The sequence below is a fragment of the Diabrotica virgifera genome, chromosome 1 (assembly GCF_917563875.1).
Source record: "Diabrotica virgifera virgifera chromosome 1, PGI_DIABVI_V3a".
Taxonomy (NCBI): Eukaryota; Metazoa; Arthropoda; class Insecta; order Coleoptera; family Chrysomelidae; genus Diabrotica; species Diabrotica virgifera.
The window spans coordinates 50350320-50369323 of NC_065443.1; the positions used below are offsets into that span (position 1 = coordinate 50350320).

General features: G+C 33.0%; 1 protein-coding gene across 1 annotated transcript in view; it reads right to left on the reverse strand.

The window, feature by feature from the left end:
• Positions 1-18755, reverse strand: part of LOC114324731 (phenoloxidase-activating factor 2-like) — a 28280-nt gene extending 9525 nt beyond the window's left edge. The window contains exons 1-2 of the mRNA XM_050656144.1: positions 18561-18755; positions 11719-11775 (exon numbers count right to left, since the gene is read on the reverse strand). Of these exons, the coding sequence (XP_050512101.1) occupies positions 11719-11775; positions 18561-18666 (163 nt within the window). The 5' untranslated portion in view covers positions 18667-18755. The remainder of the gene's footprint in view (positions 1-11718; positions 11776-18560) is intronic.
• Positions 18756-19004: the final 249 nt, after the last annotated feature.

Below are 19004 nucleotides of genomic sequence, written 5' to 3' on the forward strand. Positions count from 1 at the left end.
ATAATCAATCCAAAATATGAGAATAATCGTGCGCATACTGCGGAGGAAGGAGTGGGGAAAGAGGGCGTAAACTGTCGATCACGCGTCTTTGCCTCAGTGCACCTAATGAGTTCCGGGCGAAAGGTCGCGCGCATTTATCTAATGTTTTCGCGATTTTAAGTAGTTTTTGTTAGCTTTGTGACTTTGTGCATCATGGAGATTTCAAATAATACCCGAAAATCCACAAGTTGTCCCATATTTGGTGCTCCGGAAGAAATTAACGAAAATCAACTACCCACTTACAAACAAGTTATAAAATATTACAATTTAGTAGGACATCAGCTTAAACTTGAGAATAATTCAAAAAAAGAGCCATCCATTAATGAAGTATTTGAAATAGTGTCATCTAAAGTTGAATATTTATGGAGAAAAGCGTCTATTCCTACTGTGTCTCATAATCGTGTGATGCAATTGATAAAAAGTTACCACGCGAAGTGTAAAAATTTAATAAAATCTTTGAAGCGTTTATCAGAAGAAAAAATTCAAGATTTTCATAGAAATTCGGAAAAACTGTTTGATTTGAGTTCATGTAAGTGTAAAGATTTAGAGTTATGCACATGTTCCAAAGACCAAAAGATTCCTAAGGAAGAACGAGCTTTTTTAATAGATCAGAGAACAGAGAGAAAAATGATTATGGGAACTGTTGATTTATTGACAAGTAAGAGGAAAAGAAAACTGAGTGATAGAAAAATTAAGCTTAAATCCTATTACGATTCTAGCGTTTGTGAACCAGGCCCTTCTCACGAAAATCCTAATACCTCAATAACGTCTGGAAGTAGCGATGAAGAACAAACTTTGCCCTCAAGTTCTCACGAAAATCCTAATACTACAATAACGTCTGAAAGTAGCGATGAAGAACAAACTTTGCCCTCAAGTTCATCAAAACCAGCATCAAAAAAACGTGAAATAACATCTCTCAAGAATTTATCAACTATCTGTGACCGATACGGGATATCCGATAGAGCAGCTGCTGCTGTCGCTTCTGCTGTTTTGCAAGATGTGAAAATCAACAACGAAGTAATCGATAAGTCGAAATTGCGACGAGCGAAACAAAAATTGCGAAAAGAAACCTTATCTCAAAGCCAACTAGATACTATTCCTGCCTTATTTTTTGATGGACGAAAAGATAAGACCCTGAAAATTGTTATGAAAGGGAGAAAAATACCGCTCAACATCTGTGGAAGAACATATTTCAATAATTAAAGAACCAGGATCAGTTTTTGTCGGATATGCCGTTCCAAGCCATGGAACTGCAAAAGGATTGGAGTCTGCTATCTTTCAAACAGTAACAGGTCAACTGAATATGTCTCTAGAGGATACTCTTGCCATAGGTTGTGATGGGACGGTAACTAACATGGGCAAATACGGCGGAGTCATACGGCTCTTAGAAAAGCGTTTACACCGACCACTTCAATGGATCATATGCCTTTTACACTTAAATGAACTGCCCTTAAGACATTTATTTGCAAAACTTGATGGCACCACAACAGGACCTAATACTTATTCAGGTGCTATCGGAAAGTTATTAGATGATTGCGAGAAGCGCTCTGTTGTCGTGTTTGAAAATATAGAAGGTATGTTACCAAACATTTCAAATATAAATGATCTCAGTTCTGATCAACGTTACCTTTATCATATCACATCTGCCGTCATAAGTGGTAAGTGCCCTTCTGATTTGTCTAATCGCTCTTCGGGAAAAATGTCGCATGCCAGGTGGCTAACAAAGGCCAACAGGATTTTGCGCTTATATGTTTCCACTGAGATACCTACAAACGAACTCAAACAACTCGCTACTTTTGTAGTTAAAGTATATGCTCCTATTTGGTTCGAAATCAAATTAAATCCGACATGTAAAGATGGAGCAAGGCACTTTTGGAAGTTGGTATTTTATTCTCGATATCTTCCGCAAGAATTGAAGAGTGTCGTTGATCCTGTAATAAAGCGAAATGCTTACTTTGCGCACCCAGATAACTTGCTCTTATCTATGTTATCTGACGAACAAAAACATGTGAGAAAACTTGCCGCTAGACGCATTATAAAGGCAAGGAAACCATCTGAATCCCTTCAGCTTCGAGTCTTTGAAGTGCCTAAGATAGATTTAAACGCTTCGTCTTACATCGATTTGATAGACTGGCAGCAATCTTACTCGCAACCACCTATATTGATCAATGTTCTGGATGAGACTCTTCATTCCCTAGTTGAGTCAGGTGGTGATGATGAAGTCCTTTTTCTGAGGCTACCATGTCATACTCAAGCTGTGGAGCGGGCTGTAAAAACAGTAACAGAGGCATCTATGCAGCTTTGCCACAAAACAGCAAGAGAAGCTTTAATTAAGAATAAAATTATTTCACGAAAGCTTATGCCTAAGTTCGAAAGTAAGAAAGATTTTAACGTGATTTGAAGATTTTTTATTTTGTCATATTATTTGTTTATTTTTCTTTCTTTATAATAAAATTTAGTCCAAAAGCACTTTATTTTATTAGTTTACGTTGTTGTTATTCCTATGAGCCACGATAAATCGATTTTCAAACAATTCACAAAAAAAAACAAAAATTTCAGTTTTTCAAACTCAATGCGCGGGTAGAAGGGGTTAAACTAGAAAAATTCTTTTTTCATTGTTTTTCATGAATGGATGTGGGTCACGTTTTTTTTACTATTACAAAACTTATTGGACAATTTTATTTTTTTCCATACAAAAGTGACCCACCCTAGTGTCCAGCCCTCTACGCCATATAGCAGCACCGACCATACGTAGCACTTAGTAAACCTTAGTCTCAGTTGAAGATCGAACTCTGAACAGGTCAGTACCTTCCTGAATTTTACGAAAGCATGTCGAGCTTGCTCAATTCGACCTTTTACTTCCCTGTCCGATGCCCAGTCTTCAAAAAGCCACGTTCCCAGGTATTTAAATTTGCTCACTTTTTCAAAGGACTTGGTATTCAGTGTTATGGTGGAGTTTTAAAGTGCATCCATGTCTCTGGAGGTGATCATGAATTTGGTCTAATCCCATTCTCTTACTGTGTTCTCCGATTATAGTGACAAGTTGCAAGTTGTTGAAGATCGGCTATGTTGTCACAAATTAAATAAATAAACTACTGGGAAATAAATAAGCTGCTGGTATTTGAAAGCAAAGTCCTCAGAATGATATTTGGTCCTCAAAGAGATGAATTGACAGGAGAGTGATACTGAAAACATCGTCAGACATACAAAAGCTAAGATAAGATGGGAAGGTCATGTGGCAGAGGAAGACATAGTGTTAAAGGCTGTGTTTTTTGAGAGGCGATAGAAGACCAATAGGCCATCCCAGAAAAAGTTGGAAGGATGATGAATAATCGAAGTATCCTGAATTAGTAAAGGCTGCTTGTAGAATTATTTGCATATTTGAAACAACGATGTGAACCATTTTATTTCACTTTAAAATTCGCGAAATCCAAACGGTAAGAGAAAAATTTAATACATTTTATACACTTTTTAGATAATTGTTTAATTGCGGCTCGCGAAAAATTTCAAATTTTGAAAAATGGCTCGGACTATCAAGAAGCTTGGCCACCCCTGACCTATGATATAGGTACCTGTTAATAATCTGAAAATTTATTTATAATTTACATTTTTAGGTATATTTTGAAGAAGAAGCCACATCTCAATAAAAGGTGACTTATCAAAAAAAGACTAAGAGGCAAAAAAGTCTTTAAAAACACTGTGTTTACGTAATGGTACCACAATAATAGTTTAATTGGAACGTACACGAACATTTGGGGGGTTTAAAGGAACAAAACCCCCATAGAATTTTTATGTAAACATATTAAAAAAGAAGCCGCATCTCGATAAAAATTGGCTTATCGAAAAAATACTAAGAGGCAAAAAAGTTTTAGAAACGTTGTGTTTAACTAATGGTACTACAATAATGAATTAATTGGAACGTACACAAAAGTTTGGGGGGGGGGTTTAAGGGAGCAAAACCTCCATAAAATTTTTATGGGGTGCACAAATTTCACTTTAATTTTTTTTTAAGATGTTGCTGCCATAAGAATGCCACATGTCCATTTTCAATGAAAAATCTTTAAGAGATTTCGATATATGAAAAAAAATCGATTTTCATTTTGTAACTTCAAAGGGCTGTAACTTTTTTTGTGTATACTTTTGTACTAAGGTAAGTTGGATTCACTCAATTTATTTTTGTCCCCGGAATGCGTGATTTAATTTATGACATACCTTTTTGAAACACCCTGTATACATACATAATATACCGTGAGGCCGTTTAGGTTGGAATAAATTCAAATGTAAAGACTGAAATAGTTTTTGTAGACATTTATGACTACAGGTAAACAGGGAGAAGTGTACTTTTGAAGTGTGTAAAATAAATAATTCCTAGCTGAGCGCTTTCGGCTTATAAAGTCATCTTCAGAGCTATGCTACAATAAAAAGGTCTCTAATGAATAAAATTGATCTTAGAATTCAAAAGTTTAAATGAGTGAAAAATAATTTCGACCACGAAATTATTTTCTTTTTTGTCAAAAGTTTAACTTACGTCAAAAAGTTCAAAATTCCACTATGAAGAGAGATGGATCCCATGCACGATATAAAAATACTTTTATTTCTTATGCAGTTTTTTAATGGTGGAAAAAACCTTGTCTGTCTGTTGAAAAAATTGCTCAATTTTGCTGTTGGTTTTTTTTGTAGCCGGAAAAGTTAAAAACATCAAATACGAGCACAAAGGACTTTCACACAAAAAATTACATTACGTATAACGAATTTGATCATGGTAAGGTCAAGTAACCCTGCCATCTGAAGTGTACGGTGTCAGAGTGCATAATGGTGGCATGGAGGATTTTAATGACAGCCGACACATACAGGGTGTGCTCGTTAAGGTGCTTTCACTTTTTCTCATATCAAGTGACAGTTGACATATGACATTTTAGCAATCGAATTGAACAACTTTTTAACAAAGTCTGTAGTTACATAAATCTGGTTTTTAAAAAATAATGAAATACATATTGAGAAAAGACTTAAGGTCTAAGATAATAGGGAACTTGCACTAAAAAATTTTTTTGCATAAAATTGTTAATTTATGTTTTAAAATATTATATTCAAAATATTACGTCTTAACAATGAATAGTGTACGTACATATGGTCAAAGTTCCGCGCCTAAAATTTCCGTTTCAAACAACTTCAAAGCGAGAACTGGGCTCTGACGTCACAGGCCACTCGTATCCTTGGCCCGTTCGGTTTGCTATTGCATTTAATGCAGTTTGCTCATAGATAAATAATATAGTTGAAATATCTTGTTTTGCTCTGTGGCAAAAATGATTTTTTCTGTGACAGCCAAAATATTAACATTTTATCTCTGTTGACATGTATCAAAAAGTTCTTTTTTATGAAATTACTTTTGTCGTTTCTTGTGTTGAAGAACAAAGAAGAAACAAGTAACTTAAAAATAAACAAAAATCTTAGTAATAAAAGTAAGAGTAACTAAAAAGTATTAGTGCTACTATAGTATGCGGTCTACAGTCGGGTTTCTACTATAGCTTGCGGTCTACCGAAATATGCGGTGTAAGTACAAGCTGAGATGATAAAGATATTAACTTATAAAATTACAATATTGATTCTTCTTATTTATGCGTATTATTAACTTTGTAAAGAAGGATTTTGTTGGCTATGTACACGTTCTATCGGTACGTCTGCTAATCACCATAATCTTTTCTCAGAAGGCTTTGAACACAATAATGAAAGGCGCCAGTAGGTACTAATAAACATTACAATAAAATATAATCTTTATTATAATGTAAATTACACCGTAATCTTTTCCAGGATATACGAAATCCTTCGATTAGAGGTAGGTAGATCAAATCCACGGGGTAAACCGTATACCATAATATAATGGTACCGAACTATTGTTATAAACGGTTTAAACATGCTTATTAATAACTCTTACTTATTTGCCTTGACACCTCGCATTTCTCCAATAGAATAGCTTTCACTACTTTTTATAAAAGTTGCCACCATGAAGACATCAACGGTAGGTAAGTTAGTCAGATTGACCTTTTGAAAAACCCTCTTCCGTCATATTATGCGTTTTAAACTCTTTACAAAGTAGCACTCAACGTTATCAATTTCAGTTTAAAACTAAGCTGATTGGAGAACTACTTATTACAATATATAAGATGAACATAAATAGTACCTAGGAATTTTCCATTAAAGACGATTAAAATGTAATATACCCGTGATACCTACCCTAATCGCGTTGTTTCCGAATGCTAGGCCCGGGTGACCGTGGCCCGTGACGTCGAACCAATAGAAGGACGTTCAAGAGCCTCCTAAGATATTTGAATTTTATAGCATTTTCAAAGCGTCGTAATTAGCGTACGGGTTAAAAATATTTGTTTTTTTCGCATGAAAGCGTTTTAAGATTGTGTTACCTTATGTTTTTTAATATCATTTTAATATTTAAAAATTTATGCAAGTTCCCTATTCAGTTGACAAGTTATCCTTCAAAAACTGAACTCTAATCTTTTTTAAAATTAATACAGGATGCAAAGAAACTTGATGGTGAAGTTTTTTCATATTATTGGATGTCACAAATTTCATTAAGTGCACTATTGGTGTATCGAAGATGGAAAATAAATTAAGAACGAATTTTTTGAGAATATGATTTTTAAAGCATAAGCTGCCAAATTAATAGTTAATTACAAATATTGTTTTATAATGATAATTTAGTAAAGAATTAAATTTTTTTAAAAAGATTGATTTTTGACTGCATGAGGTCAAACTTCTTCCTCCAGAGTCTCCCACAAGAGTCTGAATAAAGGTTTATAGTTGTAATTAAGATTGATTTGTGTATTTAAGCAAAAATCAGGATTAAGTTTCATTTCTTTAGTTATCTCTAGATCTTCTAAAAGGTTCATTTGTCTATAGTTTTTGGTTGGTATGTAAAATTGTACTGTTTTTGGAAGGAGAGAAGGAATGGTTGCTAAATTTAACGTGATAACCAAAATTGGATTTTTCTGGATTGTTGAGATGTTCTTTGATCCTCTGAGAAAGGGTCCTCATAGTTCTGCCCACATAACTAATGTTACTCCTGTCACAGACATCTAGAGGTGAGAAACTATGTAATATAATCGTAGTTTTATCTCTTTTTTATTGTATAACGTATTATATTTTCCATCTTTTGCGTTATTCTGCCGGTTATTAGCGCGCTCATCACTGTGTAATTTCTTTACTGCCCAATTCATCATTATCAATCCGTTTTAAGTAGGTAAGTATATTGTAAGACATATTCCCTTGTATCGAGAGTGCGAGGTTGATTAATCCATATAAGGTTGATTAATCTATGCGAGGAGTATGAACTTAAAATATACAACACGTTCTTTGAACATAAGGATATCCATAAATTTACTTGGTACCAACATACACGTAGACTTAAGTCAATCATTGACTATCTAATCTCGAGACAAAATGCAAAATTTAGCATCCAGGATGTTAGAGCTTTCAGAGGGGCTGATTGCGGATCAGACCACTTAGTAATCGGTAAAATCTATGTTCCATTTATACCGAAACAAAATAACTCCGAAGAAAAAGAACACAAAAGGAGTTCATAGGATCCAGAAATAGAAAAATATAATATTGACAGCTTACAACATGAAAGTACACAATATCTGTACCGTAACAGACTTGAACAGAAACTAAATCAAGAACAAAGAACAACCGAAGAAGAATATAATCACATAAAAACATGCATAAAACAAGCAGCACAAGAAGCACTAGGAAACTTAGAAAACGGAAGCAAACCAGAATGGTCGGATAAAGATATCGAGAAGAAAATAGAGAACAAAAAACAACTTCACCTACAACGTCTACAAAATCAGGAAAACATTGAGATTCAACAGCAATACAGGGACCTAAATAGAGAAGTGATTAAAAGAAAAAACGCAACCTGGATCAAAAAATGTGAATACATAGATCAACAATTAGGAGGAACTAGGAGTTCAGAAGCATGGAAGATGATAAAGAATGTCAGAACATCACAAAAAGGTGGGCACATAATTAAGAGTATATCTGATGCAGAGTGGGAACAACATTTTAAGGAATTATTAGTAGAAAAACGACCACAATACATAACAATAATACAAGAAAAAGAGAATGATATACAGAGAGAACACGAAATAGAACTAGATAGAAGCAAAGTGGAAGAAGCTATTAAAACTATGAAATCCCGGAAAGCATCCGGGGCAGACGAATTAATCCTGAATTAATAAAATATTGACCACCCAAACTATGGGATATGCTTAAAAAACTTTTCGAAAGATGTATAAATGGAGAAAAAGTACCAGATGAATAGCTAACGTCACATATTACTCCCATACATAAGAAAGGACCTAAAAATAACCCCAAAAACTATAGGGGAATCGCAGTCATCAGCACCATTGGAAGATTATACTCCAGGATATTAAGAAATGAAATAGAATAAGAAATTCAAGGAAAGCAAGCTGAAGAACAAGCTGGTTTTCGTTCGGGACGTTCAACGGTAGACAATCTCTTCACTTTAAAAATAGCACTAGAAAAAAAGAATACAGAGAAATCAGGAAACCCACATCGCTCTTATCGACCTAGAAAAAGCCTATGATAGTGTCCCCATAATAGAATTATGGAAGTCAATGAAAGACATCGGTATCGATGGAAAACTCATACAAGCAACTAAAATGTTATATGAGACCACTTACACCAGAATCAAAAGCCGCAAAAATTTCACTGAAGCATTTAATACTTCAAAAGGCCTCCGACAAGGATGTTGTCTATCTCCCACTCTCTTTAAAATATATCTTGACCAATCCTTACAGAGGTGGACAAAAGCAGTAAAACGGATGGGACTGAAAGTGGGAGACGACTCCCTATTTACATTATACTTTGCGGACGACCAAGTTGTTATAGCCCAAGATCAAGATGACTTAATCTATATGATACGGAAGCTAAATGAACATTACCAACAGGGAGGATTAGTAATAACTATGGACAAGTCAGAATACTTCATAGTGGGAAACGAAGACATTGAAAACCTACCATTGGAACAAGGACATATAGTTGGTGTGAAACAATACAAATATATGTGAGCTATATTTAACAAACGAGTAAATAGTGAAGATGAAATACAACACAGAATCAATAAAGGTAACTAGATCCCTCAATTCAATTTTATGGGACAAAGATATCAGGAAGGAAACAAAGAGAAGAATATATGAAAGTATAATGAATAGCGCTACAATGTACGGTGCAGAAGTTTGGGACATAAGTGCAAGAAATAAAAAGAAGCTACTTAGTACAGAAATGGACTTTTTGAGGAGAAGTTGTCAGGTCTCAAGATTAGAATATATAAGAAATGAAACAATTAGAGAACATATGAAGGTGGAAAACACTATAATAGACGATATTGAAAAGAGACAGCTGACATGGTTCGGTCACGTTAAAAGAATGAATGAGACTCGCTGGCCGAGAAAAATATTAGAGTGGGTCTCATCGGAGAGAAGAAAAAGAGGACGACCACGGAGAAGCTGGAGGGACAATATTCAGGAGGCAATGGATTCGAGGCAATTAGATGAAGATATGTGTTACGATAGATAAAATTGGAAGCTGGGTATGGAGAGGCGGCGACAGCCGTAGAAATCCATTATATATATCCAGAGTGCACGCTCTTGTGCAGTCGGTGGCATCCAAAATCCCGATAGCCATTCTGATAGCTATCGATAGTTCTGAATTGAGATTCACTTTAAGAATGCATTTTTTTATATGCAGCTTTTCAAATTTATCTCTTGGCTAGGGGTCACAAAGTTTCCTGGCGCATTGAGGTAAGGCCGATTTTAGTGTTTTATTGCTTCGCCTATTCATTTTATAACTTAAAAGCTATATACCCTATTCCACGAATATACGCCTGTTTTGGATTACTTCGACAACGAATATTTTATTGTACTAAATAAGGAGAACGAAAGTAAATTGCAAATTACATTGTTGTTTATTGGAATAATTATTAGTGCTATTTACTTTCGTACTTCTTATGTTGCACAGTAAAATATTCGTTGTCGAAGTAATCCAAAACAGGCGTATGTTCGTGGAATGGCCCATATTAAACTTACAAGTAATTTATTATTCTAAATGGGAAATAAGCCGCAATTTAACTTTAATAGTTATTTATGATATAAGTGTTAAAAGTACAATTTTAAGGCACGCATGTGAAAGTTTGCAGAATGAGCGAAGCGAATTCTGCAATTCACATAAGTGCCTTAAAAATGTACTTTTTAACACGTATATGTCCATGATGAGTGCGAAAAAGATGCCATTCAGGCAGTCCATGGCGCATCTCACTCGCACTCATATTTACAGCCGCGTCAATACGATCTTACCGCTCATTATTAATAAATAAAAATAACAGCTTAGTAATAAATTAATGACACAAATTTCTTCAGGATCATGAAGGGGGGGCTTTAGATTTGATTTAGTCACTTTCTGATTTTCATAATAATAATCTTTAACCGAGTTATTAAGTCTTAAAAATGGCCATTTTCGCGTTTTTCAAATTTTAAATTGCTTATAACTCGAACACGATCAACTTTAGAGAAAAATTACAAGAGACCTTTTCTGTCCAGAATAGTCCGAAAAATCTAAAAAAAATTTTCCGGGCCAAAAATATTGATTTTTGCAATTTGATTATAAACATTTAAAAAAAAAATCGGACCACTTTTCGCGTGGGCGACTTCTTGAACCTTATTCTGGGGTGTCTCACGAATGTGACTATGCAAAAAAATCTCATGGGAATATTTTTTCCAACGAACCCGCCGTTTTCGCCTTGTCTACGGGAACTTTCCCGTTTTAGTTGATATACAGTGGTACCTCGTTAACTCGGATTAATCGGGACCGCGGCCGATCGGGGTTATCGAAAGTCCGGGTTAGCCGGAGAAAATGGTAAAAATTAATAAAGTACGGTATACTTATACTTACATATATAAACTCCGTTATAATTGAAATAACATGAAATATATATGCACAGAACACATCTAAATTACGTATCAATTACGCCTTTATCAATTCTACATAATGCTTCTAGTTTCTTTTCCATTGTCACTACAATATTTTTACGTTTTGTTGCCATTACGTAGACAAAAAAACACGCAAACACAAAATCTGAATAGATTTACGAACGATTACAGAAAGGAAGCAAACAATACGACTGTACTACACACAATACGGTCTCAATCCCAACGAGGTTATACTAAGACCATTGTTTAAAAAAGAAATTTTTAATAGTATTTTAGCCTTTTTTAAACAATGCTAAGACAGTTTGAAATAAATAAAGGATACTACAGGTGCCTGTTGTTTCGGATAACACTACAATGAACGTCGTGTGCCATGAGTAATTTTTACTATCGTATATGTAGTTCAAATTACACAAATACCCATTATCTCTCAAATATTATATTACATACATTTTTATTGTTGAAATGTTTGTCTGATAAAAATCGGTACGGGTTAGCCGGACTTCCGGGTTATCGGGAGTCGACTTATCGGGGTTTCACTGTACCTACTTTATACTAACAGTGCTATATTAATTTAAATGGATCGATGTGACCATCATATGTTCAAATAAAAGGATAACAGAAAAGAGGTGAGTAATAGAATTTTCTAAAGTTTACTTACCCGATAATTGATTGCCTGCACCTCGCTTATTTCTTTGACCGCACCTTAAATTGGCATCTGTAAATCAATGTTTTATTTATAGGTGTAATACTTAAATATTTGAATTGGAATTGATTTAGAATTAAAAAAATATTAGTAAGATAAACAAGGCATTGAAAAATATCCGGAAGGTTATTAATTGGAAATATATAAAAATTTCCCAAGATTCACGCAATAATTGAATTCAATATTTGTGCAGTACATTGTTGCCAACTTCTATATTAAGCCAACCAAAAGTACATGAAAAGAAAAAAGAGAAAACATTTTAAATAAAATTGTAAAATAACCAGTAAAAAAGAAGTGTACACTTAAGGCATGATATGCATGTGCATGGTCAGAAAATAGAATAAGTGATGAAGTAAAAATATCTAGGTATCACACTAGCCAGCTACGGAAAGCTCGAAACAGAAGTGGAAGATCAAATGAATGGAGCAAATAGAGCCGCGCGCCGGTTGCCCTAAATGACACAATATGGAGAAATGAAAATATCGGAAAAGAAATGAAAAGCAGAATTTACAAAACAGTCATCAGACCAATAATGACATACGCGGCAGAAACAAGACCTGACACAGAGAGGACAAAAATATTGCTCGAAACAGCGAAGATGAAAACCCTTCGACAAATAGATGGTCAGACATTATGGGACAGATATGGTGGGGAAACTATGATCCAAAAAATCTAAAATAATATCTGCCCGGGCCTATTTTTTTAATTTATAAAAAATGTCATTTTTTAATTATTAATTAATTATAGTCAGAACAAAATTAGGTCGGGTACCCCTAGTTTTTAATTGTTAACAGACTAAATTACATATCCAATAATTTTTATCCATTAAACAGGTCGGTACAGATAGACCTTATATCGTATGTCAGACCAGTGTTGAGCTGCCCCCCCCCCACTTGCAAAAATCAAAAAACAAATAGCCCTGATTTATGAGCTATTTATGAGCTTTCATATTCCGCAAACTAAAAATTTTGAGCTCGTTCCACTGAGCAGGAATTTAATACTTTAGTGGGGTGGCTGAGTCAGCCCCCCACTACTTAAAAATAGGAATATTGAATCGGTTTTTGCGGCAGAATTACGAGCTATTTATGAGCTCTTGAAATTATATAGTTTCGATTTTTGAGCTCATCCCCTTCACCCCAAACAACCCTTTAATTTATTCAACTTAAGAGAAAAATGCTGAGAAAACTTAAAATATATCGTATTGCGGATATAATTCCTATAGCTTATATACTCTAAGAATAAACTATTAAATCACGTGCATTTCGATTAATGAGCTACAACCCCTTCGCAAGAAAACCACCCTATCTTCCCGGCTTAAGAGAAAGTTGTACTTAAAATGCATTAAATTAATTATTTGGCGACTACATATCATTTAATAATTTAAAAGCTTCCAAATTACGCGCATTTAGATCAGTAAATTGCAATTTATTTTGTATAGTGCAGTCACTGAAGGTAAAAATCAACGATTACCTTCAATTTCGGTGAACCTTCATCGACTTTCACGAAAATTGGTCAGTGGTTAGAGGATACCTCAAGAAACAAAGGTGACATGGTACCACCTTGCGCCTTTACCCTGAGGGCGGATACTGCCCCTTCTCGGGGGTGAAAATTATTTTATAAAAAATAACTGCACAAATCAATAAAAGAACAAATTAAAAGCGAAATTTATTATATAAAGTTATTAAAATAATTCAATACTTTTTAAGTTATTAAAGATTAAAGATTTTAATTATTCGTGAAAAAGATGCATGTTTTGAACGGGTTTTTCGTAAATCACTGAAAAACTGTAAGTTTTTACAAAAAAGTTAACAGTAGTTTAATTCGTATAGCTTATATTCTAAGAATAAACTCTTAAATCACGCGCCTTTAGATTATAGAGCTACAACCCCTTCGCAAAAAACCATCCCATATTCCCGGCTTAAGAGAGTTGTACTTAAAATAATTTGAATTAATTAATTGGCGACTAGATATTTTCTCTCTATAGTGCAGTCACTGAAGGTAAAAATCAACTATGACCTTGGATTTTGGTAAATCTCCATTCATTTTCACGAATTGACAATAACAACTTGCGGTTTTAGCCTGTGGTATATGTCACCCCTTCTCGGGGGTGAAAATTACTTTATTAAAAATAACCCCACAAATCGAGAGAGGGACAAATTGTAAGCAAAATTTGTTATATAATGTTATTAAAATAAATCAATAATTTTTGAGTTATTAAAGATCAAATATTTTAATTTTTGTGAAAGAAAATGCATGCTTTAAAGCGATTTTTCACAAATAACTCAAAAACTGTAAGTTTTTACAAAAACGTTTTCATCACTAAAATTGAAGCTAATAAAAAATATAATAAATTGCTTACTTGAAAAATCCTTTAATGTTAATTTATAGTAAGTTATTGGTAATTAAATGTATATTTTTTTCTACGACTGTTCAAATCTAAGGATTCAAGCTTAAATAACGGGAAAGAGATGCATTTTATAACACTTAGGTACTAAATACTTGTCAAAGTACGTAGAAATACCTATCAAAAATGAGCTCCAGAAAAAGTTGATAGCATCAAAATTTATACTTATAAAGTATACAGCTATAAAACTGGATTACATTTAATCTTTTAAATAGGTACTTTATTTTTTTAGATCATATTTAAAATAATAACTCTAACAATACTCGATTGACGTAAAAAAATATAGATAACGAAATTTGAGTTTTTTTATTAGCAAAGATTTTACTTGTCTTTTGATTTATGTATGAATCAAAATAACGAAGATAGAAACGATTAAGTCTAAATTTTACTAGGAGAACAATGTAACTGGAGCCCTTTAACCTATTATCCTAAAAAATAAAGTATTTGAAAGATTAAGCCGGTACTTTATGTCTCGGTTGACAGCCGCAGCCGGTTAGTTAACCAGAGTTTAATCGGGACCTCTTTAGGGTCTCTTGCGTTGTAATAAATGCAATTACAAGTATTATTATGATTATAAGTAAAAATAATAATAATACTTATAATTGCATTTATTACAACGCAAGAGACCCTAAAGAGGTCACAATTAAACCCCGGTGAACTAACCGGCTGTTAATCGAGACATAAAGTATCGGGCCTAAATGTAATACGGTTTTATAGCTCTTGAAATTACCTTTCAAATAGTTGGATGTGCCTGATATCATAAAAATTAATTCATGTGATTCAAAAGAAATTCATTGTTTTTGTAAAAATTTTTGGGAGTATAAATTTTGATGCTATCGACTTTTTCTGGAGCTCATTTGATAGGTATTTCTAAGTACTTTGACAAGTATTTAGTAAGTGTTATAAAATGCATCTCTTTCCAGTTATTTAAGCTTGAATCCTTAGATTTGAATAGTCGCAGAAAAAACTATACATTTAATTACCTATAACTTACTTTAAATTTACATTAAAGGGTTTCTTAAGTCAGCAATTTATTATATTTTTTATTAGCTTCAATTTTAGTGATGAAAACTTTTTTGTAAAAACTTACAGTTTTTAAGTTATCTATGAAAAATCGCTTTAAAGCATGCATTTTCTTTGACAAAAATTAAAATATTTGATCTTTAATAACTCAAAAAGTATTGATTTATTTTAATAACATTATATAACAAATTTTGCTTAGAATTTGTCCCTCTCTTGATTTGTGGGGTTATTTTTAATAAAGTATATACCCCCGGCTAAGTTGTTATTGTTAATTTTCTTTCTTGACATATCCTCTATCCCACACCACTTTTCGTGAAAATGAATTCAGATTTACCGAAATCGAAGGTCATAGTTGATTTTTACCTTCAATGACTGCACTATAGAAAGGAAATGGCAATTAAATAATTGAGATGCGTGTATTTTGCGAGCTCATAAATTATTAAACTATATCTAGTCGCCAAATAATTAATTTAAATTATTTTAAGTACAACTCTCTTTTAAGCCGGGAATATGGGATGGTTTTCTTGCGAAGGGGTTGTAGCTCAATAATCGAAAGGCGAGTGATTTAAGAGTTTATTCTTAGAATATAAGCTATACGAATTAAACTACTATTACCTTTTATGTAAAAACTTACAGTTTTTCAGTGATTTACGAAAAACCGCTTCAAAACATGCATTTTTTTCATGAATAATTAAAATTTTTGATCTTTAATAACTTAAAAAGTATTGACTTATTTTAATAACTTTGTATAATAAATTTTGCTTTTAATTTGTTCTTTTATAGATTTGTGCAGTTATTTTTTATAAAATAATTTTCACCCCCGAGAAGGGGCGGTATCCACCCTAGGGTAAAGGCGCAAGGTGGTACCATGTCACCTTTGTTTCTTGAGGTATCCTCTAACTACTGATCAATTTTCGTGAAAATCGATGAAGGTTCACCGAAATTGAAGGTAATCGTTGATTTTTACCTTCAGTGACTGCACTATACAAAATAAATTGCAATTTACTGATCTAAATGCGCGTAATTTGGAAGCTTATAAATTATTAAATAATATGTAGTCGCCAAATAATTAATTTAATGCATTTTAAGTACAACTTTCTCTTAAGCCGGGAAGATAGGGTGGTTTTCTTGCGAAGGGGTTGTAGCTCAATAATCGAAATGTACGTGATTTAATAGTTTATTCTTAGAGTATATAAACTATAGGAATTATATCCGCAATACGATATATTTTAAGTTTTCTCAGCATTTTTCTCTTAAGTTAAATCAATTAAAGGGTTGTTTGGGGGTGAAGGGGATGAGCTCAAAAATCGAAACTATATAATTTCAAGAGCTCATAAATAGCTCGTAATTCTGCCGCAAAACCGATTCAATATTCCTATTTTTAAGTAGTGGGGGAGCTGACTCAGCCCCCCACTAAAGTATTAAATTCCTGCTCAGTGGAACGAGCCCAAAATTTTTAGTTTGCGGAATATGAAAGCTCATAAATAGCTCATAAATCAGTGCTATTTGTTTTTTAATTTTTGCAAGTGGGGGGGGGGTGCCAGCTCAACACGGGTGTTTGTTAGACTATCCCAAAAAAATGGTGGCAAAGAGTACCTCTGTTAAGATAGGAAAAATGCCGTCACTCCCAGAATTTAATCTTTTTCATTTTTTTACATTCTATGTGATTCAAAAATAAGACGCAGCGCAATTTTGACTGTCCACTCTCTTCCTCCTACTACGCCATCAAAAACATCAGTTTTTCGTTTTTATTTTTTTTAGGTGGGATGCAATCAATTTAAAAATTTCAAAAAATTCACACGCATAGTTGAAGCTTTTACAAAACATGTCAATTTTTACAGATCCGTAGCTTGAGTGTACATAACCTCAAAATGCATTTTTATAATTTTATAATTTTTGAAAAAAAGCGAATAAATTTTTTTTGACGATGGCTGCAGGTCTAACTTTTATCAAAACCTACATTTTGTTTTTATAGTTTATATATAATTTGAAGTAACTGAGACCTCTAGGACAGGTGAAAAATAGGAGAAACACGTACAAACCCTCAAAAACGCCTTCAAAAAACACCCCAAAAAACCCCACCACGTTTTTAGAGGCTTAAACGTGTTTTTCGTATTTTTGAATATTCTAAAGGACTCAGTACTTCAAATTATGTATAACCTACAAAAAAACCTTGATTTAATCTATTTTGAAATAAATCACATGGGGAAAATCCCCAAAATCCCCCTAAAATCCAGTTTTTCGAATTTTTGAAGGTGACGGACCTTACAGAAAAATCTTAAAAAAATTAGAAATATTGTTTTTGATAAATTACACAAAATAAAAAAAATTAGACCTACAGCCTGCAGTTATACATATTCTGCTTTTTTTTTAAATTAAAATGTATCTTGAAGTTTGATTACAAAATATGTCTATAGATACAAATAAACATGTTTTGTAAAAGACTCAATTATGCGTATGAATTTTTTAAAATTTTTAAATTGATTGCATCTTATCTAAAAGATAATAATAAAAACGGAAAAACTACGTTTTTTGAGGTGGAGGAAATGAGTAGGGGGGTTAAAAATTCACTGAGTTTTATTTGTAATCACATAGAACGTAAATAATAAATTTGATTAATTTTGAAGTCTATAAAATGGAAAAAATCCCAAAAAATCCACAAAAAACAGTTTTTCGGACTTTGGAAGGCCTTACGAAAACATCTAAAAAAGTTAGAAATATTGTTTTTGATAAAATACACAAAATAAAAAAAATAATAAGGCCTGCAGCCATCTTAAAATAAGTTATACCTTTTTTCAAGAAAAAAAAACTAATAAATAAAAAATGCATTTTGAGGTTATGTATATTAATCCTACGGGTTTCTAAAAATATACATGTTTTGTAAAAGACTTAACTATGCTTGGGAACTTTTTGAAATTTTTAAATTGATTGCATCCCAACTAAAAAATAAAAAAAAAATACGTTTTTGGTGGCGGGGGAGGGGGAAGAGGTGGAGAATTAAAATAGATATACTTACTAGATATAAAATAGATATGTCTTACTTTTTTATGAGAAAAAATGTAAAAAATGAAAAAAATAATTGAATTCTTGGAGTTAGGGCATTTTGCCCATCCTAACGGGGGCTACCATGATTTGTCACCATGTAGGTAGGTAATGAACTCAATAAGCAGTTAAAATCATATTATAATTAGTGCAAATATAGGATTTACAAATCATTTTAGAAACGTACCAAACAATAAAATTATATGCTATTGTGTTAGTAACTCATATACTCAGATACACGCTGATATATGACTGACCATGAATATTTGTATACATACATAGGTATTACCAGTAGTGACAGTTCAATTTTCATCAAAGAGAGACTTACCTGTTCCTGTATTCATGCTGACTGCTCCTGCATTTAATGTAAAACCAATAAACCACCACCCAAGGAAGTAAAGAATAACGCCTTTTGTAAATCTTAAGGAAATCATAGTTTTTAACTAATATTTGAAAGTCACAAGAGTAAACTAAAAATGTAGTTTATAGCGAACAAGATGTACTGATGATTCGGAGATTTCAAGGTTTTATCATAGTCCGGTATAACTCTCATAATAAAAAATGTATATGTACTTGATATATTATCACATACGTTAGAACGTAAAATTTTTGGTGCATTAGATCGCAATAAAATAAAAGTAAAAAGTAAAAAAGTTAAACGAAGATGTAAACTCAGGTTTAAAAAGTGAGATCACATAAGCAAAGAGCATTAGTAGGCAATACTGTACCATAAACTAAGGAGCATTTGGCTGGGTTTTTGAAAAACCTGGTG